Source organism: Trichoderma harzianum (genome assembly GCF_003025095.1).
Source record: "Trichoderma harzianum CBS 226.95 unplaced genomic scaffold M431scaffold_4, whole genome shotgun sequence".
NCBI lineage: Eukaryota > Fungi > Ascomycota > Sordariomycetes > Hypocreales > Hypocreaceae > Trichoderma > Trichoderma harzianum.
Genome location: NW_020209252.1, coordinates 540,269 through 561,469, shown reverse-complemented (window position 1 = coordinate 561,469; position 21,201 = coordinate 540,269). Strand labels below are relative to the sequence as shown.

At 51.8% G+C, this 21,201-nt stretch overlaps 9 protein-coding genes across 9 annotated transcripts; 3 read left to right on the top strand and 6 right to left on the bottom strand.

Moving 5' to 3' along the window:
• Positions 1-374: 374 nt before the first annotated feature.
• M431DRAFT_506148 (hypothetical protein) lies at positions 375-2,017 on the bottom strand. The gene is made up of 4 exons (XM_024918759.1): positions 1,853-2,017; positions 1,522-1,667; positions 1,330-1,392; positions 375-1,247 (listed from the first exon to the last, which is right to left on the bottom strand). Exons 1-4 carry the CDS (start codon positions 1,925-1,927, stop codon positions 575-577), a joined length of 957 nt encoding a protein of 318 aa, XP_024776075.1. The 5' UTR covers positions 1,928-2,017; the 3' UTR covers positions 375-574.
• Positions 2,018-2,294: 277 nt separating this feature from the next.
• On the top strand, positions 2,295-4,221 carry M431DRAFT_138541 (hypothetical protein). Its single transcript, XM_024912580.1, has 2 exons — positions 2,295-2,758; positions 2,839-4,221. Exons 1-2 carry the CDS (start codon positions 2,567-2,569, stop codon positions 3,907-3,909), a joined length of 1,263 nt encoding a protein of 420 aa, XP_024776074.1. The 5' UTR covers positions 2,295-2,566; the 3' UTR covers positions 3,910-4,221.
• A 65-nt stretch (positions 4,222-4,286) lies between these two features.
• On the bottom strand, positions 4,287-5,576 carry M431DRAFT_506146 (hypothetical protein). The gene has a single exon (XM_024918758.1). The coding sequence runs from the start codon at positions 5,549-5,551 to the stop codon at positions 4,760-4,762; it is 792 nt and encodes a 263-aa protein (XP_024776073.1). The 5' UTR covers positions 5,552-5,576; the 3' UTR covers positions 4,287-4,759.
• A 780-nt stretch (positions 5,577-6,356) lies between these two features.
• M431DRAFT_374798 (hypothetical protein) lies at positions 6,357-6,994 on the bottom strand. Its single transcript, XM_024914674.1, has one exon. The coding sequence runs from the start codon at positions 6,873-6,875 to the stop codon at positions 6,465-6,467; it is 411 nt and encodes a 136-aa protein (XP_024776072.1). The 5' UTR covers positions 6,876-6,994; the 3' UTR covers positions 6,357-6,464.
• A 1,048-nt stretch (positions 6,995-8,042) lies between these two features.
• M431DRAFT_480080 (hypothetical protein) lies at positions 8,043-9,076 on the top strand (the record flags this gene model as incomplete). The annotated part of the gene is made up of 3 exons (XM_024915833.1): positions 8,043-8,045; positions 8,139-8,363; positions 8,426-9,076. 3 exons carry the CDS (start codon positions 8,043-8,045, stop codon positions 9,074-9,076), a joined length of 879 nt encoding a protein of 292 aa, XP_024776071.1.
• A 239-nt stretch (positions 9,077-9,315) lies between these two features.
• M431DRAFT_81708 (hypothetical protein) lies at positions 9,316-12,488 on the bottom strand (the record flags this gene model as incomplete). Its single annotated transcript, XM_024923069.1, has 2 exons — positions 9,316-11,405; positions 11,459-12,488. 2 exons carry the CDS (start codon positions 12,486-12,488, stop codon positions 9,316-9,318), a joined length of 3,120 nt encoding a protein of 1,039 aa, XP_024776070.1.
• A 2,060-nt stretch (positions 12,489-14,548) lies between these two features.
• Positions 14,549-16,277, bottom strand: M431DRAFT_550462 (hypothetical protein). The gene is made up of 4 exons (XM_024921317.1): positions 15,610-16,277; positions 15,284-15,416; positions 15,035-15,111; positions 14,549-14,945 (listed from the first exon to the last, which is right to left on the bottom strand). Exons 1-4 carry the CDS (start codon positions 15,884-15,886, stop codon positions 14,665-14,667), a joined length of 768 nt encoding a protein of 255 aa, XP_024776069.1. The 5' UTR covers positions 15,887-16,277; the 3' UTR covers positions 14,549-14,664.
• A 38-nt stretch (positions 16,278-16,315) lies between these two features.
• On the top strand, positions 16,316-18,232 carry M431DRAFT_492855 (hypothetical protein; the record flags this gene model as incomplete). Its single annotated transcript, XM_024917048.1, has 3 exons — positions 16,316-16,554; positions 16,608-16,675; positions 16,737-18,232. The coding sequence occupies 3 exons, from the start codon at positions 16,316-16,318 to the stop codon at positions 18,230-18,232; spliced, it is 1,803 nt and encodes a 600-aa protein (XP_024776068.1).
• A 1,218-nt stretch (positions 18,233-19,450) lies between these two features.
• On the bottom strand, positions 19,451-21,137 carry M431DRAFT_3562 (hypothetical protein; the record flags this gene model as incomplete). The annotated part of the gene is made up of 2 exons (XM_024914518.1): positions 19,451-21,059; positions 21,121-21,137. The coding sequence occupies 2 exons, from the start codon at positions 21,135-21,137 to the stop codon at positions 19,451-19,453; spliced, it is 1,626 nt and encodes a 541-aa protein (XP_024776067.1).
• Between the last annotated feature and the right edge of the window lie 64 nt (positions 21,138-21,201).

Here is a 21,201-nt window from a genome sequence, read left to right as displayed (position 1 = left end):
TAGTCTTTGTTGGAAAAAATTAGTCTTTTTGAACGAGGTGTTCTTACTTCCACAATCAATTGGTTTACAGTCGAGCAGACAAGTTAATAGCCACCGTCCAGAAAATAGCTACCTCGGCATATAAAACAAATAAGTAGTGCTCATTCAATAAGAATAAATTCACAAGAAGCATTGAACTTTTACCTACAGGATGTAAACATTAAAAATGCTAGCGCTCGTGATAATTCATCTACTGGTCGTCCAGCCATTTACTGTGCAAGTCTCATGAACCTACGAGCAGTTTTCTTTCATAATTCTAACACATATATTCATACTGCGATTTACTCACAGCAACTACAGTCTTCACTTCACATCTCCCTCAACAAACACCAGAAAAGAGACAAGTAGCATTAAAACGGCGTCTGATTTTTTTCTTCTTTAAAAGCTCTAACACCGCTCGTCACCAACATACATGCATCACATCGTGTCTGAAACAACCCATCCATTTTACCCGCCTCCACCAACAAAAGAGCTTTTTTTTTCTAAGGAGGAGACTAGTAGTATACACATACACACAGGGAATTTTTCACCTCCCCTATCGGCGGACCTTGGTCTCCGCAGGGGGGTCGTAGGTAATCTTCCTGGACTTGAGCCAAGCCCACTTGTATCGCTTTACGTAGACGCTGATGGCCCACAGAGCGGTGGTGGCAACCAAGACCTTCATGCCCATCTTCTTGCGGTCGTCCATCTCAGGCTCGGCGGCCCAGTTGAGGAATTCGACAACGTCCTTGGCCATCTGGGAGGTGCTGGCGGGAGTGCCGTCCTCGTACTCAACAAGACCGTCGTACAGAACACGAGCCATACCAATACCAGTGCCGGGGAAGTAAGGGTTGAAGTTCATGCCGGGGGCGACCTGGACACCAGCCGGGGGCTCCTCAGGGTAACCAGTCAACAAGCTGAAGATGTAGTCGCAGCCACCGTGGCGGGCCTTGACAATCAAGCTCAGATCCGGGGGAAGAGCACCGTTGTTGGCAAATCGAGCAGCCTCGTCGTTCTTGTAAGGAGGAGGAATGTAGTCGGCCAGCTTTCCGGGTCGCATGGGGATCTCACCCTGCTCATCGGGCTCATCGGGGTATTCGTTCTCCTCAGCCAGGGCCTTGGCCTCGTCGACGGTCAGGACGGTACCGACGAGAGTTCGGTAGGGGACTCGGGACAGGGAGTGGCAGCTGGCGCAGACCTCACGGTAGACCTGGAAACCACGTCGGAGACTGTATAAAACCCGGGTGTAAGCGGTAGAGCTCCTTCAAGCTACCATCTCTCTGGTGGGGAAAGAAAAAGGGTATTACTTACGCCTGGTGGTCAAAAGTCTTGAAGAACTGCTGGTGAACCCAAGGGTACTGAGTAGCGTGGAGACTGCAGCCAAATCCGTTAGCAATTGGCCGCCTGAACAATAATCGGCAGAGGAAGCATTTTTATGCCGCATCAGGGCACTTGTGGCAAGCGTCTGATGCGAAGCACTCGGCAGCGGGAAAAATCACATACCCCTCCTCAGCAGGGGACGAAGCAAAAGCGACGGGTCCGTAGAGATGGTAGTACCAGGCCATGGAGCCGGCGGCGAGGGTGGTGGAAGCAATAGCGGCGAGGTTCATGCGCGCGGTGGGAGCTTCCGAGCTCGTCGAGGCAGCACGCTACAAGAGACGAAAAAAGGTCAGCTCCAGGTCTTCCATGGTCGTGTTTGATACGCTGCTGATGCGATTGAAGCATCTCGGGCGGCAATGGCTGCAGGGTTTGCGGTGCAGGCAGCTGCTCAGCCCTCGGCAATGCCTCGAGGCGAGGCAACGGGTTTTTGGGAGCTTGTGGCATCTTCACCCACCTTGGAGACGTTGACGGCGCCATTTCGAAGCCCATTGAGGAGGCGCGCCGGGCGCAAAGACGACCTTGCCAACATAATTGGCAAGCTGTAGCGAAGCCGCAGGGGGAGCCGCAATCAAAGAGTGAGGGCGATGGTCTCGATCTCGGGTTCCAAAAGGGCTCAGCGGGAGAAGTTGATAGAGAAAATCCATCGTTCCGAAATGGACCGACGCTGATTGGTTCAAGTCACGTGCGCATGGGATGTTGCTCGGAAAGGTGGGGAGCCAAGCTGGACTTCGGGATACTTGGAGGTACGAGTAATGCGTGGCAGTGATTGGCCACCCACTAACTGAGATTCTGCCAGCTGTCTTACGGCTGTCTCGCAGCTGGCAAAGACCGCTAAAGCCATCCATTCTTCCACCCCCCTGTAACACTACCTGAAATTTCCTCGTACCGTCTGGTACACTGTCGCAGCCACAGCCTCGTCCGCTGCAGGTTGCCCAGGCAAACCAGAAGCCAGGCACCGCCCGTTGCCCCGCCCCCACCATAGTCAAAACAATTCGTTCCATCAATCATTTCACTCCAGTCTCAAAAAGCGAAGCCTCACCCAAAAAATCTCCCACAGGGCTCGCAGCCTCCCCACAAAGCCGCTCCTGATTTGCTTCGCGCGCCTCCCGCCTTTTTATCTGCTAGACATCATACGCATTAGCTTTCCGCATTTTCGCTCGCCTGCAAAATGGCCTCGTCCAAGATCTTCTCCCTTGAGGGCAAGGGGCTCAAGCTCGACACCGCCCAGGACATCGAGCCTCACATTGCTGCGCTGGTCGCGCTCGAGGATGTCGAGGAGGTTCGCTTCCTGGGAAACACGCTGGGTGTTGGTGCGTGCGAGCGCCTTGGTGAGGTCCTGGCCACCAAGAAGAGCCTCAAGGTAATGCAGCCTCCCGAGATGCCCCTCCTTTGAAACAGGAGAAAAACGACGGCAGTTGCTAACATAACAACAAACCACAGTCCGCAAACTTCGCCGATCTCTTCACCGGCCGATTGCTCAACGAGATTCCCGCCGGTATCTCTGCCATTCTCACCGCTATCCTAAACCATCCCCACCTCACCACCATCAACCTCAACGACAACGCCTTCGGTCTCAACACCCAGGCCCCGCTCGTGGCTTTCCTCTCCGCCCACGTGCCCCTGCAGCACCTCTACCTGAACAACAACGGCCTCGGCCCTCACGCCGGCATCCTTGTCGCCGATGCGCTCTCAGAACTCCACGCCAAGAAGGAGGCGGCTCGCAAGGAGGGCAAGCAGGTGCCCGACCTCGAGACTGTCATCTGTGGCCGGAATCGACTCGAAAGCGGCAGTATGGCGGCCTGGGCCAAGGCCTATAGCCTTCACAACAATATCCAGGAGATCAAGATGGTGCAAAACGGAATTCGACAGGAGGGTATCTCCCGTCTGCTTAGTGAAGGTCTCAACACCGCCAGCCAGCTCCGAATCCTGGACCTGCAGGACAACACTTTCACCATCATGGGAGCCGAGGCCCTCGCCAAGGTCGTTACGAACTGGGAGGATATCCAAGAGCTTGGAGTTGGTGACTCTCTGCTGAGTGACAAGGGCGCTCGGCTGCTTGCTAAGTCCCTGTTAACGGGCAAGAACAAGAAGCTAGAGACTCTGCGTCTGCAGTACAACGAGATCAAGGCTGATGGTGTCAGGGCTTTGGCCAACGCCGCCAAGGCTGCACTCCCGGCGCTGAAACGAATCGAGCTCAACGGCAACAAGTTCACCGAAGACGAGGACGCCATTACCATATTGCAGGAACTCCTTGAGGAGCGAAAGGAGCAATATGCCGGCGACATTATCATTGAGGATGAGTGGGGTGTTGACAGCCTGAGCGACCTGGAGGAGGAAAGCGAGGAGGAGGAGGAAAGTGAGGAGGAGGAGGAGGAGGAGGAGGAGGAAGTCAAGGAGAAGGCCGAGAAGTTCATCAAGGACGCCGAAGCAGCCCAGAAGCAGCCCATAGCCCAGCGCCAGGACGAGGATGTGGACGACTTGGCAAAGAAATTGGAAGGCACTCAGCTCTAACGTCAAAATTTCTCCCCTCTCCTTTTTTGTCCTCCTTGCTTCTTTTTTCACGAGTTGGTTTTGTTAGACATTTCACATACACGCACAACACTTCTACACATATACTCCCGCTCTCCACGCTCTTCCACACCGTCTTCCTCTATCCACTACTCAATGAAAAAATCGATACCCTTTTAGAACTCGGTAGTTTTCATGTCTCATACATATGTAAAGTAATCCATCAAAGATGAACGTTCCCTTAGTATGTCCTCTACACCCATTGCAAGCGTTATGATAGGTAGGTGCCACACAACACAAAAAATCACAAATCACAATTGTAAAACTAAAAAAACTATGAAATTGGAAAATTGTTATATTAAAAGTATTTTGAAATAATTGTTCTACGTCCGGCTTGTATGGCCATCATTGGGTTCCCAGACTTCTACAGATGGAGTAGAGGGGATAAGGGGGAAGGATACATACCTCAACTCACGCCACAACATTCACCATGACCCTCTGTAGAAAAAGCCGTTAGCCCTCACTGCGACCATCACAAGAAAGGGGGTATATAGGGGGAATTAAAGGGGGGGTTAGTTGAAACAAAGAAGAGTTTTGGGGGAAACAGGAGAGAAAGAGTTTGAAACATGAACTCGAAAAGTACCCCAAGACCAGCCCACCCTTCCAAAGTACATTTCCTCCCCTTATTCATACAAAAGAACAAAACTTGTTAAAAGCCTAAAAACTCAGCCATCCATACCAATCCGACAAAAGAAAAGAATCCTCCAGAGCTAGCCTGCGCTGCTATCTAACCGCGCCTGTTACCACGGGCTGGGCCGTGTCGGCGTTTTGCTATATTGTATGTTTTCTAACATTACATGTCCATAACGTCCACTGCCTGATTTCCCCGATGTTGTTCAAAAGAGCCATACTGCTCAGCCAAAGCCATCTGTAGTTGGTGTCGAGCATAGTCAGCGCCAAGATAGACGGGGTCTGTAGAAGGGTTATAGCTTGGACCGCCGACAGAGGTGCCAAAGTGGCTATAAGCATCCTTTGGGCGGGAGTTGGCCTCCTCACGCTCCCGCTCTCGTCGCATAATCTCCTCATATCCAGACATCATGTAAGGCTCGCTCTCTTGGGTAGCTTGGTGAACCCACGTGCTGTTTGAGGCCTGAACTGTTGTGCCATCCAGGCTCATGACATGGTTGTTCTGCTGTTGCTGATAACGTAGCTGAGCCAGGTGCTCCTCCTGCTCCATCGTTGTGCTGCTCCAAGCAAGAGCTGGGATATCTCCGCCGCTGCTCGGAGGGCAGATGCTCCATAGTTCAACTAGCCTTCTCTTTTGAGTAGCATCGGCTATGCGGAAGAGCTGCAGTTGCGAGGGCGTCAGGGTGACCGGATCAACGCCATGTGTCCGTAATATCGTCTCGGATGAAACGACATCACTCTGTGGTGGCTCCGATGAGTGCCTCTGCGAGTCTTGGTTTTGGAGTTGGGGTTTGGCGATATGAGCGGAGTGGTTGTAGTGCTGTGATATAGCATAGATAATCGGCTGGTTCATCTGTTCAGAGACGACCATTTCCTGAGGCATCTCCTTGGGAACCGCCTCCGGGTTAAAGGTCATATTCCGTGAGAAGAGCGCTGCAAGGTCATCATGGACCTGCATATTGGCCTGCAGTGATACCATTTTGCTGCAAGATAAAGAGTTAGCGTCAGGGTCCCGGAAGATGAGAGGGTGTATGTAGGCAGGTGTATGTAAGTGCATGCATTTAGGTATGGACACGATAGTGACGGCTTAGATAGGTAGCACAACAACACTTCGTACTGAGTAAGTACCTGGTGACTGTCTCGACGATGCTTCAATAAAAGATGCAGTACAAAGAAAGCGACTTGGAGATACCTGCTGGTGTTCCAGTTAAACTGTCCAACGAGATACTGCAGCGTTATATTGCTCCGGGTTGTGTAAATCCCTCCGATTGGGGAGCGATGGCTTAGGTTGGGTATCAAAAAGAGACAAGAACACACGCTCGGGGTGTGACGGCAAGCAAGAGGCTGCAAGAGGAAGAAACTTGGCTTGTTCTATTGCACTACACTAGGATAATGTCAAGGCGAGGTGTCAAGTCGCAAAGGGTTTTTAAGCAAGGCAAGAGGTCAGGAGGAAGTGAGGAAACAAAAAAGATTCCTTGGACTCCTTTTTTTGCAATTCCTGGCTGGGCGGCTGCAGATTCGTTCGTGCCTAGAAGCGGATACTACAGCGTGCTAGCAGGATATTGGGCTGCAGGGTCGCAAGAACAGGCGAGGGGTCAGAGACAACTCAGCGCCTCTAGCGGAAACTATCGGCGGGATGCCAGCGAACGGCGGTGATTGTTTCAAATTGGATAAGTGGAGGCCAGCCGAGCCGGTGCAGGAAGAGAGCAGAAGCGAGAAGCACGAAGAAGCTTGGAACCGGCGGGGTAGAAGCAAGAGAGCACTGAAGATATGCAAGAGATGCAGCGAAGCAGCAGCTAAGCAGAGAGAAGAGTGGAAGAAGGAAGAGAGAACAAAAAGACGCCGTCTGGTATCAAGTCAAGTATATATACTCAACCTGAGGCATGAAAGGCATGTCCATGATGTATGTCGGGTGAGAATGGAAATGAAATGTTGGGGTCAAGGTCACCATGTGTCACTGATTTGATTTGTGTGATGTGTGGATTGTGGATAGCGCTGTTCAACGGGAAGGAGAGAGGGGGGCCCGGGTCATGAGGAAGGTCCAGACGGGCACGTTCAGTGGCTGTGACGCAGGCGCTTTGGGCCTCGTTTAGGCATTGGCCAGCCGAGGGACATTGGCCTGGAGCATCCAGGTACCAGAGCGGCAGGTGGATGGACCTGACAGGAGCCCAAAGAATGCAATCATGCGCTGCGGGAGGCGAGTATTGGGTACCGCGCGGGATGGTATTGTTGACGATCAATATCAGGTAGACGAGCACTGGCGCTGGTGGCTTATGTTTCATCCATGCTAAATTCCAGCCAAGTTTATGAGCAATACGGGAGTGTTACCTGCTAGGCCTTTCAAATGTCATGCTATATCAACACTAAAGTAAATGAATGCCCGTTTTAATGACCATGCAAACCGGTGGCAAAAGCCGGAGCAAAACGCCCCCTTTTATCGCTCATCACCTCACCTCGCCTGATGGACAGCGTGGGCTCCAACTAGAGATATAGCCAAATGTGCGTCGTTAACAAGGTTGCATGCATCCAACACTCACAACCCCAGAGTGTGTCCCCCATGCGTCAGCTCCCACGCTCATCCCGCGCTTTGCGAGATGCAAAATACGAGCCATGACAAACCACCATTTGGACGTGAATCTGGACTCCAGACGGCGAGATTATTGGAGTGCACTTTCTTATACTCTACGGAGTCGACACTGTATGGTCTCTTGACACTCGTCACTACGTAATCATCCGTCCGTCGTAATCATGGAATCGAAAGCATGAATTCCGAGCTAAATGGAAGACAAAAGAAGCGGGTCTCAAATTACTTTGTAACCGGACAGGTAGGCAAAGAACGGATATTTAGTATTCCTCCATCTACTTACCCATATCTCTACTAGATCTATATCTCCCTAGTATACTCGTATCTTCTCTCTAATGGACTGACCTACATTTTCTCTACGAGATCCCCTCCCACATCAACACATTTTTTGCGAACCATCCTCTAATAATAGGTAGCGTCATTCACAGTCACCACTAATTAATCTCATCGATACCAATATGCAGGGATCGTCCCAGCCAGGTGGGAACGTCAGGTGTGGCGGTGTCATTTGCGGGATGAGATCAAGCCACTCCCGTCATAGCCACCAGCTCCCTTAGCTAAGCAAAGCTAACCCGCCGAGCTACTCTAAAACAGACGTCCTGTGGCTTGAGCATCTGGTGTGGCTTGACTCTCCCTCTCTCATGTGGCTGAGCCTTGTTCAATTTCTTTGCGCCTCAGGCACCGCTGCGTCCAGCCTTGTGCGGGCGATTGCAACTACGCAGCTCTCAGGCTGCCTGGCTGGAGCTCCAAGCCAAAGCCCGCCAAACCGCCCATCTCGACTCTGAACCCCTCCACCATTCCGAATCTCGACGACATCCTCCATCTTTTTGTGGTCAACAATTTATAGCAGAGCTTCGGGGCAATCATGGTAAAGTCTCCAACCACTGGGCATTGCTGCGGTGCCGTGCACTTGCAGCAGCTCTGAGCAAGAAGCTAACTGGGGACATGCCACTTTGAATAGACGTCGATCGGCACGGGTTACGATCTCCTCAACTCCATCTTCTCTCCCGATGGACGAAACTTCCAGGTCGAATATGCCGTCAAGGCGGTAGAAAACGGCGGCACCTCAATCGGCATCCGGTGCAAGGACGGCGTTGTCCTGGCTGTCGAGAAGATTGTCGCATCTAAGCTGCAGAAGCCGGGTGCAAACAAGCGAATTGCCAGCATTGACAGCCATGTCGGCGCAGTACGTACACCCCACGATGTCCATACTCAATCTATGATGCCGCAATGCTCACCAGGTCCCAGGTATACTCAGGCATGATCCCCGATGGCCGCCACTTCGTCGACCGTGCTCGAGACGAAGCTCAGAGCTGGCGCCAGAACTTCAAGACCCCCATCCCCACAGCCGACCTTGCCTCCCGCATGGGCGGCTACCTCCAGGCATACACCATGTACGGCTCCGTGCGTCCATTCGGCATTACGGCCATCGTTGGCGGCGTCGACACCTCAGAAGAGACTCCCGTAGACGGCGAGGTCGGTTCAGGGCCCTCGGTCGGTGCCGGTGGCAAGGTGCCCGGCAAACACGGCGGTCCTTTCCTCTACATGATCGAGCCCAGCGGCCTGTACTGGGGATACTACGGAGCGGCGACGGGCAAGGGCAGGCAAGCTGCCAAGGCCGAGCTGGAGAAGCTGGATCTGCCAGCGGGGAACATTACCCTGCTCGAGGCCGTCAAGCAGGCCGCGAGAATCATCTACATTGCCCACAAGGATAACAAGGACAAGGAGTTTGAGCTGGAGATGACCTGGATCAGCACAGTCGACGGCCCCACCAAGGGACGGCATGTCGAGGTTCCCAAGGAGCTGAGAGAGGAGGCAGAGAGGTTAGCGCGGGCTGAAGACGAGTCTGATGACGAGGAAGAGGAAGAAAAGAAGGATGAGGACAAGATGGAAGACTAAATAAAGGAGTTTTAATTCTTTTGGGTGTCCGGGTCACAATGTATTATTCACGACAAGAGGGCTCATAGAGTAATGCTTCCTCTGGATGAGATATCCGTAACGAGACACAAAATCACCGTCTCTCCCTCACACGTTTCTTGCTTTCTTTTATTTCTTGCTTTTAATGTTTGCTGTTTAACTTATCGTAATGCGAAGCTCTATCCCATTTTTTCCCGGTTCAAGTCTAATTTACATGGGTATCAATTACGCCCCTGAGACGCGTGGTTCTGGCACCAGTTGTTCCAATCCGCAAAGAAGGAGTTTTGCAGCTTGGCCTGGCCCAGAACCCAGTCCGACTGCGTCTTTGCATACACAGCCGCCGCCCGCTTCACCAGCTCTTTATCCGAGGCGAACATGGCCGAGGCCACAATCAGACTGGCGGCGCTGGCGGCCTTGGCGTATGCGTGCGCGTTGTCCTTGCCTGCTTCATCGTGGACCTCGACTAACACGGAGAGCAGCTCCTCAGCATCGTAAGTCGGTGTCGTCTCAGCCTCTGCGGCGTCCTTGTTGCCACTCCTCGCCTTCTTCATGCCCCTCTGGTAATTCAAGATAATTTCGCACGCACGGCTAGCAAGCGTCTTGGTAGTAGTAGTGCGCATGAGATTAAGCAGCGGAATGAGGATAGCAAAGCCGAGGGGGCTGAGGACCTCGTTGCGGATGTAAATGTCGAGAAAGTCGAGGATGCGGTGCTTGAAGTTTACGACGGACTGCTTGGCGTCCTTCTTCTGCTTCTTGCTGTCCGGGCGGGCCTTTGCGCGCTGCTTGAAGACCTCGGCGAGCTTGTCCTCGAGGGCGAACATTTGCGAGTCGGACATGTCGCCCTCGTCCTCGGAGGACTCGGCGTCGGCGTCCTTGTCGAGGCGGTGGCTTTTGAGGATTGAGCCCATGAGCTCGTCGAGGTCTATGGGGCCTTCTTTCTCGTCTGCTTCCTCGTCGTCCTCGTCTTCCCCATCATCGTTGTCGTCTGAATCGTCGTCTTCTTCTTCTTCATCATCCTCGCCGTCCTCTTCTGCGTCGCCATCGGCTTCTTCGCCATCGGCGAGACCAATGAACTCAACGTCAGAGTCAATATCAACGTTTGAGATTTCTTCCACATCATCATCTTCGTCGTCGTCAGAATCCTCTCCGTCGATATCCATGCCGTCATCTTCCGTGTTGAAGAGTTCCTTCTGGCCCTTGGTGCTCTCGTTGGTTCCTAGGGGTCCAGTCAGCAGCTCCAGGCCACCAGCCGAGATCTGCGTAGTGAAAGCCTCAAACACTTGCTGGGATATCTGTCGCATTAATGAGGAAGGGCGAGCCACCATGGACAGTAATATTTCGACCAGAAACTCTGAGCTACCGGTGTCGTCGTCACCGAGTTTGCCTTCTTGAAGCCTCTCGTGGAACTGTGCCAGATCGTCCAGTACTTCCATTGCATCAGGATCTTGGTTATACAGCTGGAAAATTGAAATAGCATGCAGCATTGCCAATCCCTGAGTTAACGTCTTGTCGTTATCGGTCTTTGTCTTCTGTTTTAGGAGCTTATGCATTCTTGACAACGCGCCTTCGATAGCTGCCTTGATTTCCTCAGACATGGTCACTGCGCTTGAGTCGATAGAGGCGACTGCCTGACAGAAAGTGACAAAGTCGGACGTTTGGCGAGTCAGCTTCGCAAGCGCGGATTCCAATCGGGACCGAGCAAGCTCTTGGATCTGCTCTGTCAAGGCATCCTTCGGGATGTCGTCTGGCTGAGAATAGGCAAGGCGTGATAGCTGTTGCAGTGTAACACTAATTGAGGTGCCCTCCAGTTTGTTGGACTGAGACTCTTTCGTGTTGAGCGAAGCACAAGCACCCAGGACTTTGGACAAGTAGTCGATGTGAACTCTTAGAATGGTCTGGGCCTCCAAGACTTCCTGCTGTGCGAGGCTGGGGATAGGAGCTTGTATAATCTTCAGAGTTCCCTTGTCGTTTTCCAGGCTGAAACTCTGCAGTAGTTTGTCGACTGTTTTTGTGCTTGTGCGTTGATCAAAGTTGTAAGCTCCATTCCTGCTCAAGAGACTCTCGAGAACGGGAACCAGAGCACTTGGGTGAGAGGACACCGCACCCTCGATGGCCTTTAATGTTTTTATGGCTGCCCGATGCAGGTACCGATCTTCCTTTGCAGCTTGGTTCATAAGCGAGGTCATGAGGTTCTTGCTGAACAGAATCTGTAGTAGCGAGTGATGTACTACGCAACCCTCGAGGAATTTTTGGAAAACAGTGAAGCCCTTGAACTTTTGACCATCAGTAGCCTGCTTGGAGAATAATCCATCTAATAGTTAATTAGCATCTGCGTGTATAAAACATGCATAAGTAGACTCTTACCGTCAACAACTCGGCCCCAGAAATGAGCAAAATCTTCTACTTCAGAGTCTCCAGCCTTGAGATAGTGATTGAGGATGAGGTCCCAAACGAAATGCAGTTGAGCTGTCCAAGAGGCTTGTTGGTTGTTTCGAGAATTACTGGAAGGATCTTTGCTAGAGTCATTGAAGCTTTCCTTCAAGATGGCAGTCAAGTCACCGAGAGTCTTTCTTGAGAGAGGATGTTGCCAAGGCTTGACTCTGAGATCGGGACACTGGTTAAGCGCAACCAGCCAGACGGCAACTCCTTCGGGAGTCTTGGCCACTCCGGCGCTTGAGAGCTTCTCGAGCGTAGCTTTGGCCTGCGCTTGGTTCATTTGCTGCAAGGCCTGGACGAGAACCCATCCGCATTGCGACTTCAGCCAGACTTTCTTGTTGCTCAGCTTCAATAGCTCTTCCAGTATTGTGTTCCATCTCGAAGGTTCTGAAAATAGGGTACGAGACTTGACAAAGCACTCGATACCAAATAACTGGCCGAAGAAAATGTCGCGCTCTTCCTGGCCGGGAATGTTGCCGACAATCTGGGCCTTCTCCAGCAAGAAACTCAGCACCTTATCAAAGGTCAATCCGGGGTATTTTCTTGCCAGGCTCGGCTCCTTATCTCCAAACAGCTGACTGAGAATCTCGGTGATGACCAGACTGAAGCCAATGCGTGAAGCATTGCGACCACTAGCAAGTCCTCGGAAGAGTCGTCGGTCGAGATGTCTTTGCAGCACTGCTTCGGCAACACCCTCGTCTCCAAGAAGGCCGGATATGATACAATCAGCGGCTTCAATTCGGTCGTTGTCATCCTCGCTGCCGAGATGTTCGTATAGTAGGCCCTCGCGTTTCCTTTCTTCGATTGTGGGAGTTTCGACAAAGGGAGCTTTTTCCAATGGCGGCTTTGCGGCTGCGACAACAGGGACGATGGGGGAGGCGACATTCTTGGCCTTTTTTTGCGCATTGGCGGTCGCAATGGGAGCCTCCTTGGCTCCGCGCTTTCTTTTGCTGCCCATGATGAATTATTTTAGAGTGAAAAGATACAATGTTAATATGTCGTTCTATATGCGACTGCTACCATTATCTTCGTGATAGATTAGAAAATTCCACGATAAAAAGATTCTGCCAATTTTCACCGCTCTCATGGCCCCACATAGCGGACCCCATCTTTCTCCACATGCAAACATTCACATGTTACTATTCCGGGAGTGAGCTTCGCACTACAAATTTTGAAGTACTGAAGTTTCTGTTGCAAGTAGTATTTGGAGTCGCATTGCGGCATCAAAGAGATTTCGCGAGGTTCGAGATATTACTAATTAGTTAGGAAATTGGTGAGAATCTCACCACTATCGAACACTGTATACGTACTCATTTCGCTCACTAGGAGTTTTCCTAGCGACCTAGTGCTGTGGTATCGTAGTATATCTGACGCGCCGAGACCAGAGAAGATTCATGCGCCAATGGCCAATACGTTAGGAGGCTGTTTAACATTCTACTCACGCCATATCAGTGAAGCACAAGTATGTTTAATATCGTGTACCCATTACACAATTCTAAATACCAATAACTCAGCATACAGCTATTGTGAAAGCAACAACCAAAAGCTTTCATTGAAGCATTTAGGTACCTAACCTAGGATACACACGAAATAATAGCAGCGACGCACACACGTGATTTCGCGGCTCAGAGACCCTGGTTGCCGGGCAGATTGCGGGGTAAAGCAACCCGACGCGCTGGCTTTGTTTACTTTGGGGCGTGCACTTGACGTCGTGTGTTTTTCTTTCTCATGCTCCAATTACATGTGCCTTGGTAGGTAGTTTCCCCTCTCCGTGATGGAGCTTTAGGTATCGTCTCGGGCCAATGCGGATTCTGAAACAGTTTTCTTGCATAAAGTAGCATCACGTTGCATCCACTGCTACGCCATCATGCTCCTTCACGCCGGACGACAGGACGGCAAGCCCTCGCAAGGATTGAATAGCTTCTTTTTTCCCTTGCAAGGCGGAGGCATAGTCTCTCGGTCTTACCCCCTTCGGGAACCGTCGAGGGATTCGCGAGCATGGCTGTCAGCTGAAAGCGAGATTCTAGGCATTGGCAAAGACGTGGTTGGACAGGGCAGTGGGAGCTTCGTATGGCAACTAAGGCTACGCTTACGACTCGATGATGCTTGTCATCGGAGGCGCCATGGATAGGCAAAATTGCAAGTAAACAAGGGCTTCTGCCCCGGTACAGCCGGCAGTGGAGCAGCTGCCATTGGGATTTTTTCCCTTTCTTTGTCTCTTTTTTGCATATGCATACGCCCACTGTGGCTGCGGTCCAAAAGTTAATTGATACGAATAAAAGGACGCTGATGAAAGAACCGTCTTTGTCGGTTGTGCGCGGCACATTGCTCGCGTGCATCTGCTCAGCCGCGATTGTAGCTTTTGTGTTGTCGCTCTCGTCAAATCGTTACCTAAGATACTGAGCTGATACGCTAAGATTAAGCGGAGAGATGAGCCCTGTCACTTTTATGAGCTATCCGGGACTACTCTGCACAGGAATAGCTTGGTGTTTTGTGCCTGTAAATCATCACCGCAGGAGGCTAACTGATACGCAAAGTGTCGGTGATGGATAAACTATGACGTCTACCATTCTATGTGCTGGTGATAGCTTCAGCGACGGAATTGACGATGTCGGCTAAATCGACGAGGCTGGAATGGTTCGTAATTGACGATGGAGCCTTGAGGCCGCGTCGTAATATTTGATGTAGATCTTAACCTGGAGGGCATAAAATCGCTCTCGTGCTCCGAACAAAGTAACCTCCATGCCGCCTCAATGCAATCGCCGATGACGGTACCCCTGCGAAGACCCAGCTTCCAGGGTGGTCATTGCATCACTTCTTTGTCCTTTCAACTTCATTCGATGCGTTAGTTGGCTTGAAAAGAAGAAGCAGAAACAAAGCCAGAGCTAAAACTTGATCGGTGAACCTTGAAAGCATCGCGTACTTGGTTACTCCCGGCTCTTCAGGGTGAATCGCTAGCTCATGTTAGCCCGAAACGCTCCGTTCCTCGTATAGAATTCTACATGTCTCTCGTCAAGGTAGATGAGCATGGAAAGCAGGGATCGATCTTCACAAAAGGCACCACATGGGCGGGTTGGCCCGCAGGAAGAGTACATTGCCAGGGAGACTGAACACCCGATGCATATTACTTTGACTCAACGAGGACGAGACAGGATCAGCGACCAACTGAAAACAGTCGTGCCCTGGACTCGTACGTACACCTGTAATAGGGCGGCAGCGGGCCAATGTCTCTCCTTTCTAGGATTTGATGTTTGCAGCGTGAAAGAAATGGCCAGATCGGTGCATTCGGGCTCTGACATGTGTGAGCCAGTCAGCATCGCGTCCGACGCCCGCAGTTGAGCCAATGCTTTGTACGGACTGGATGGACCTCCGCCGTAGCTCGCTCGCTTGAAGGGCCTGAAATGATCCGGGAGCCCTGCATGCTGGTAAAATGACCTGGAGTCCGGTCTAATGAGGCTCACGTTAGGTGCTCCGTAACGGCACCTCACCGCCGCTTGGACTTACACTGAGGAGGTACCTGTGCAGTAACGTAAATAGCTCTAATTTTGGAGCACCAGCAAGGTTCTGGGGACCGTCGATTACTGTATCGTGTCAAATCGTATTAAATCAAATCAATATCTTGCATTGCCAGACGGAACGAAGTAAAACGCCCGGCCCTTGTTCTCAGCGGAGGTGCAAGTAGCAGGTACCCGCGGTACATTGGAGCTCCAGGCTGCTAAGCGCTCACTGAGCACACAGCGCCCCACCGCTCACTGAGCAACCACTCGCGACAAAGGACGCTGAATCGGCGGATTGTTACCAGGGCGTGGTCTCCTAAACTGCAGGCTAACTGCAACGGCGTAGCTCAGGGCAGCTGAGAAGCGGTGCTGACGCTGGGACTGGTCCGCTGGGCGCTGGAGTAGCAGGTACCTCCGCGCTGGACGAGGTACACGAGGTACACGAGGTACACCACAGCAGGCCCAAAACCCCCAATCACCCCTAACAACGTCCAACTCCAACCCGGGCCCGGCTCGTTGGTACAACGACCATTCAAAAGGCCTTGTCTCCTCATTCATTCTTCGCTCCTCTTGCCCTCACACCCACAAGTACCGACATCCGGTCAAAAGGGCTCCTCGTTCGCGAATCCAGCACCGGCTGTTTTGCGTGGACAAGCGAAACGACCTCCTCGCTAGCTTTGGAGCTTAAACCAGCTGCTCCGGTTCTTGCAGGGCTCGAGCTGCACTGCACCCGTTGCTGGATGCTCGCACAGCCAACGACGGCCATTCCATTGTTCACCTCCTCGAGCTGTCCGATACGAAAACGGACCTGGTTCAAAGAATCTGCCATTGACGCAACGACGTTACGAAGAAAAATCATTGTTACTTTTGCATGCGTTGATGTTAGCACACGACCGTCACGAAATCTAAATTACGAAAAAAGCCCTCCGCCCCACAGCAAGTCTCGTTTCATGCGTCCGAGCAGCAGCAAGGTGGACAAGAACAAACAAAGGAAATCGAAAAGAAGAAGCCCAATTCCAATTCTCGAAATAGTCTCCTGCATACACAACCTTTGAACAAAGAAAAAAAACGCGAGAAAGGGAGCAGGATTGCTTGGGCTTGTGCGGTGATAGTGAGGAGCCATTTCTGGGCCGAGCTAGAACGTGGAAGCTTTTAGTTACTCTACTCTAGTCCTTTACTCTTTCCTACGCGTCTTGGGTTACTATATATTCAAGTAGCAACGCTGCTGTCACGAGCTGTCGACCTGAAAGCTTAGCAGTCGCCAAGTCCTCGCCGGTACCTCGTTAAGATGACAGCATCGTCTCCTCTGGCGGCAATCCACCGCCCAGTCCCTGCTCCTACATGGGGAGGCAGAGACATCTTCCGCTCCCATTACGCCGGCAACTCAGCTTCGGGATCTCTCAGTCTTCGGGAGCAGCTGCACAAGGGCACGGGGGAATACCTCGATGGCAAAGTCCGAGGATCTTCTCCTGGTGGGAGCCTGGCAGCTGATCTTTCCCAGAACTTCCGGCTTGATAACGAGGCGAGGTTCGTGCCGTCCTGCCCCCGTGTGTAAGTCACGATGCTAACAAAACATGTAGTCCCAAGTTTACAACGCCTCGGCGTGCACTTTTCACAGCAAATGTTGTGGGCAGCGTCAGCAGCAGAGGTAAGACGGAGTCTCGCGACTTCAGCCGGGACGCGGTTTTGGTTTAACTGACACATTGCAGACTTTGTGACAACTCCTCCTCTACCACCTTCTTCGCCTAGTCAGCGTACCGAGATCCTGGAGTCGTCTCCTCTGCCACTCAAGGTGACCTTTAGCGAGGTAGTGGAGATTGCATCACCCACTCCAATTTCTTGTCTTACCTCACCCGCTTCAATCTCTTGTCTTGCCTCACCTACTCCAATCTCTTGTCTAGCCAAGGATGCAGTCATGATAGACTCTCCAGTCCCCATTTCCCGCCAGTCATCTCTGGACCTATTGAGATCTCGCTCTCGCCACGCATCATTAGAGCCAGCGAAACCCATTGTTGCCGAGTCGGTCAATTCACTCGTCAAACGTATTCGAGGACACGCTGACGGCGTGGTTAGCCGTAGGATGGCAACCCCACGGCGGACACTTTCTGGCCGAGCGAAGAGCATTGCCGGCATTGTCTCTGGCTCCCAACCTTCATCATTGCAGTTTGGAGCTAGCACCTCGACCCTATCGCTTGATGAGTGTTTTGAATCAGATTCCCCTGAACAGGACCGCAACACGCCTACATCATCCAACAGCCCTTGCCCTGCTATCCCTATAGGTCTTCGTTCAAGATCTCAACTCGCAAGTATCGCAAGCATCAATCGCCACGGCTCGCCAGGCAACCTTCATTCTAGAAGACAGTCAAATCCTTTCCTGAGAACACGAAAACAATTTCGTCGCTCTTTGAGTATGTTCGAGAGCCCAGCGGATGTCATGAAGCCGAAGCCCGAGAAAGAGCTTGCCGCCGCCCCGATACTCAAGGCCTCCGTTACTGAAATCGAAGAGGCCCACGAGCCCATCATTCCTCACTTCCTCCCCGACGATCCTACAGATACAATTCCTCGAATCACAAGAGAGACGATGCTCGCCATCTTGGATGGCAAGTATAGTGACAAGTTTGCTCAACGAATGGTCATTGACTGCCGATTTGAGTATGAATATGAAGGCGGCCACATCGATAGCGCTGTCAACCACAACAACAAAGAACTGTTGGCCGACCAGCTCTTTCAGACTCCAATGGAAGGCTTGAGTTTACTAATCTTTCACTGCGAATATTCGGCTCACAGAGCCCCTCTCATGGCGCGTCATATTCGCTCTCAAGACCGTACCATCAACGCTGAGCATTACCCCCGCTTGACCTATCCGGAGATTTATATCCTGGATGGTGGCTACAGCGGCTTCTTTGCTGAGCACCGAGCAAGATGCTTTCCCCCAGAGTATGTCGAGATGTCAGATGAGAAGCATCAGCGCACCTGCGAAAGGGAAATGGGCCGTCTGAAGTCTCGGAAGCCCTTTGGCCGTGCGCAGACTTTTGCATTTGGTCAGCGGAGCACAAGTCTTCACGACTCTCCCACTGGCCCTCCCCGCCCTCAATCCCGGAATGTTAATGCATCTCCTCCGGCTCTTTCTTCTCCGGCTGTTTCTGCGTTTGATTCTCCCACAATCGGCGATCGAACACCGGCTCGCCGCATGGCATCCTACTAGGCTATACCATAACAGCTTTCATTGACGTCAGCCCGACGATTTGTGCACAGCTTAAGCCTGCGGCCTGTGTTGCCTCGCTTGCCCTCCAACAGCTGGTTGATTGTTCCACTGGGGATCTGATGTTTTCACGACGACAAGTTAACGTTTGCTTCTGCTGATGAATCAAACTTGAATGCTGAAATTAACGAGGAGTCCATGATTGGAACTACACCTTGAGCTTTCCTGAAGCCTCAGGCGGTATTGCTTATTTTCATCATTGTTTGGCCGCTTATGGACCGCGGCCTCATTTTATTTTGCCTATCTTCCCCCCGCTTTAAAGATAATGTTTTGTCAGATAATCGTACTGGCAGACAAGATCTTGGAAGCCTTGCATGTGGGACTCGGGACATCTCAATCGTCGCAAGGGCCTTGCTCTCATACCTAGGTACACTTGCAGAGTTGCCGCCCCCGATCTCACAATCTCTGCTGATGGAGGAACCACATCGAGCGCCGAGCATGGCTATGGCAGGATACTTGCTCGTGCTATTTTCCTGCCTTTTCTGTTTCCTTTTGTCAGAGACGAATACCCTCCGCGCGCATATTTCGCGTTTATACCCCCAAGGATGAATGCTCTATTTTCTTTGCCTTTCCCTGTTCATACTTTCACTACAAGAGGGTTAACAATTCCCTCTGCTCATTGTAATGAGCCATAGAGCGCGGCAGCGCGGAAGGCGCTTGTTGTTTTTATGTTGTAAAACTTAGTAGCTAGACAGTGAGAGATGTTGGTCTCGGAAGTTTTGGCTGTACATTGTGCTATGAAGGAACATAGATGCCTCAGCTAGCTTATATACGCATTTCAAATAATGGCGGTGTGTTCTCTAGAGCTATGTGGATAGATTTGAATGTTTCTGCCAGTTGGTGCTGTGAGCCCTTTGCGCAATGCTAACAGAAGATACTGGATTCATCCCTCTGTCATGTGGAATGATAGAGCCTTTCCTATGTAAGAGTACCGCAATCAATATATGAAGTTTTGGAACCTGGTGTAAAGGTAAGGCATGCTTTCTATTAACATCACCTACATTTAATCTCTTTAAATTAAGTCCTTCGCCCTCCAAATGGCAGATAGATGCCCTGTAAGTAGCAGATCATGCTCATGATCTTGTAGCCCAAAACGCCGAAGAACTATGCAAAAGCAAAACGACGCCATTTTTTTCTTCCCTTTGTCCTCTACTTCCTCATTTACAGAGTAAAATCCCACTCCTTAAACGCCTCCCGGAAAGCTTCGACGTCCTTGGTCTCCTCCTCCACGGACTGCTCGCAGTTCTGCCAGCTGACCCTGTTCTCCAGGCCCATGAGCTTGGCCAGGACCCTGCGTCCAAACTGCAGATCGAAGCGCGCGTCGGAGGCGAGGGGCATAACGAGGGACTTTCCCTTAATCTTGTCCTCTCCGTTATCTGCCCACAGCCAGACGCGGAAGAAGTCGCCCGACGAGGCCAGCTCCTCGAGAGGGAGGTCCTTGGTGGAGAAGCCGGGGTATTTCAGGTTTTCTGCTTCCACGCGGAAGGCTGCCTCTGCGAGACCCTTTTGGATGATGTCGGCTGGTACGGCAACGAGTTGCCAGATTAGGTGGACGTTGCGGTCGCGGCTAATCTCCCATGTGACGACGCCGAGCTTATGCGAGCTTTTGGAAGCAATCATGGCTTGTATAGATTCCTTGAATCGTACCATTTCTTTATATGCCTTCACCGCCTCGCTGGTAGGGTCTGCCGTACTGCCCATGCTCGCAATCGTGGGAGAATGTGGCAAAGGTATGATGATGAAGTGGCCAGGGAAATTTAGCCCCTGTTCTGCAAATGTCGAGGATGTTGGCAAGGGTCCCTTTGCGGTTGTGATATATGCTTCGTCGCCAATGCTGCAGCACATGTGCGCAGAAATGTTGGGATTTGACAAACAAAAGTAACACCTGTCGGGACCTGGCGGCGGCGAGGCACGGCGACGCTTGTGTCTGCCGTGGCGGCCGTCATCGTGATGGCCAAAGCGGCTGTACCCTTCGTCCTGTCTTCCGCGCTTGGTGGTGGTTTTGGCGAATGGCGAGGCTGTGGCACCAGGAGGCACGGCCGTGTCCGCTGGATTAAGTGTGAAGGCATACATGGCCTTTGACTTCTTGTCGTTTCCATATGGGGCCATGGAGATGAAGCGTGTAGCGACAATGGTATTAGGATCTTTGTCAGACTGTTGAACAAAAGGTTCTCGTTCGTAGAAGAATGCTTCTGGGGACGCTGAGATATGGTATCGAGGCTTCAGGGCGGCGCATAGATCCGCAATTTCGTCCGAGCTGCTCACAGCAGCCTGATGGGAAGGCTCAAGGACCACTTTGGAGCCAGTCCAGACTTTCGCCGGCCACATAGAGGTCAGTAAAATGTCGGTGCTATTGGCGCCACGTAGAGCCTTTGCGTCTCCCGCCGTGTGAAAGGGCAAATGCTGTTCCTGGGATTGGCCCGCTACTAGGTTTGTGTCGAGGATGCCGCCTAGCGTTACGATTCTGATGCCTTCCGACGTCTTTGTTACACTGCGCTTTCCCAGATAGTGAAGATTGGGGCATATTTCTTCATCGGCTTCCACCTTGGCAGCGATTCGAGGAGGTAGAGGATGCATGCCGACAGTGAAGTAGGTGGGCAATGGAAACTCGATGGACCCCCCTAACAGGGCGGATATCGTCTCGTCATCGGCATCGGTGGTGAATACATCTCCTGTAAGAATCGCAAGAGAGAATTGGTTCTTGGCATGAAGCGTCGCTAGCTTCTTGACTGCCGACTCAAGTTGGCCATTCAAGCTACCCAGGACGATGCTAGCAGAAGGTCAACATCATGAACTACAGCCATTGCTTTGAAGAATATTCAACAACATACATCTTGGGTGCGGCCATCTCGTCTGGCCTGACCAATCTCAGTGCAGATTGGGAGTGCTGTGTGTTGGGTGTGGAGAGAGAA

Bases quoted from the DNA above. Each gene is read 5' to 3' on its own strand.
- M431DRAFT_506148 (XM_024918759.1), bottom strand. From the start codon at position 1,927: ATGTTGGCAAGGTCGTCTTTGCGCCCGGCGCGCCTCCTCAATGGGCTT. The intron at 1,393-1,521 runs GTATGTGATTTT...ATTTGGCTGCAG, and splicing joins TCGTCCCCTGCTGAGGAGGG to TCTCCACGCTACTCAGTACC. The intron at 1,248-1,329 runs GTAAGTAATACC...GGTTTTATACAG, and splicing joins AAGACTTTTGACCACCAGGC to TCTCCGACGTGGTTTCCAGG.
- M431DRAFT_138541 (XM_024912580.1), top strand. From the start codon at position 2,567: ATGGCCTCGTCCAAGATCTTCTCCCTTGAGGGCAAGGGGCTCAAGCTC. The intron at 2,759-2,838 runs GTAATGCAGCCT...AACAAACCACAG, and splicing joins CCACCAAGAAGAGCCTCAAG to TCCGCAAACTTCGCCGATCT.
- M431DRAFT_506146 (XM_024918758.1), bottom strand. From the start codon at position 5,551: ATGCAGGTCCATGATGACCTTGCAGCGCTCTTCTCACGGAATATGACC.
- M431DRAFT_374798 (XM_024914674.1), bottom strand. From the start codon at position 6,875: ATGAAACATAAGCCACCAGCGCCAGTGCTCGTCTACCTGATATTGATC.
- M431DRAFT_550462 (XM_024921317.1), bottom strand. From the start codon at position 15,886: ATGATTTTTCTTCGTAACGTCGTTGCGTCAATGGCAGATTCTTTGAAC. The intron at 15,417-15,609 runs GTGTGAGGGCAA...TCCAGCGCCCAG, and splicing joins CCGGATGTCGGTACTTGTGG to CGGACCAGTCCCAGCGTCAG. The intron at 15,112-15,283 runs GTGAGCGGTGGG...GACACGATACAG, and splicing joins TTGTCGCGAGTGGTTGCTCA to TAATCGACGGTCCCCAGAAC.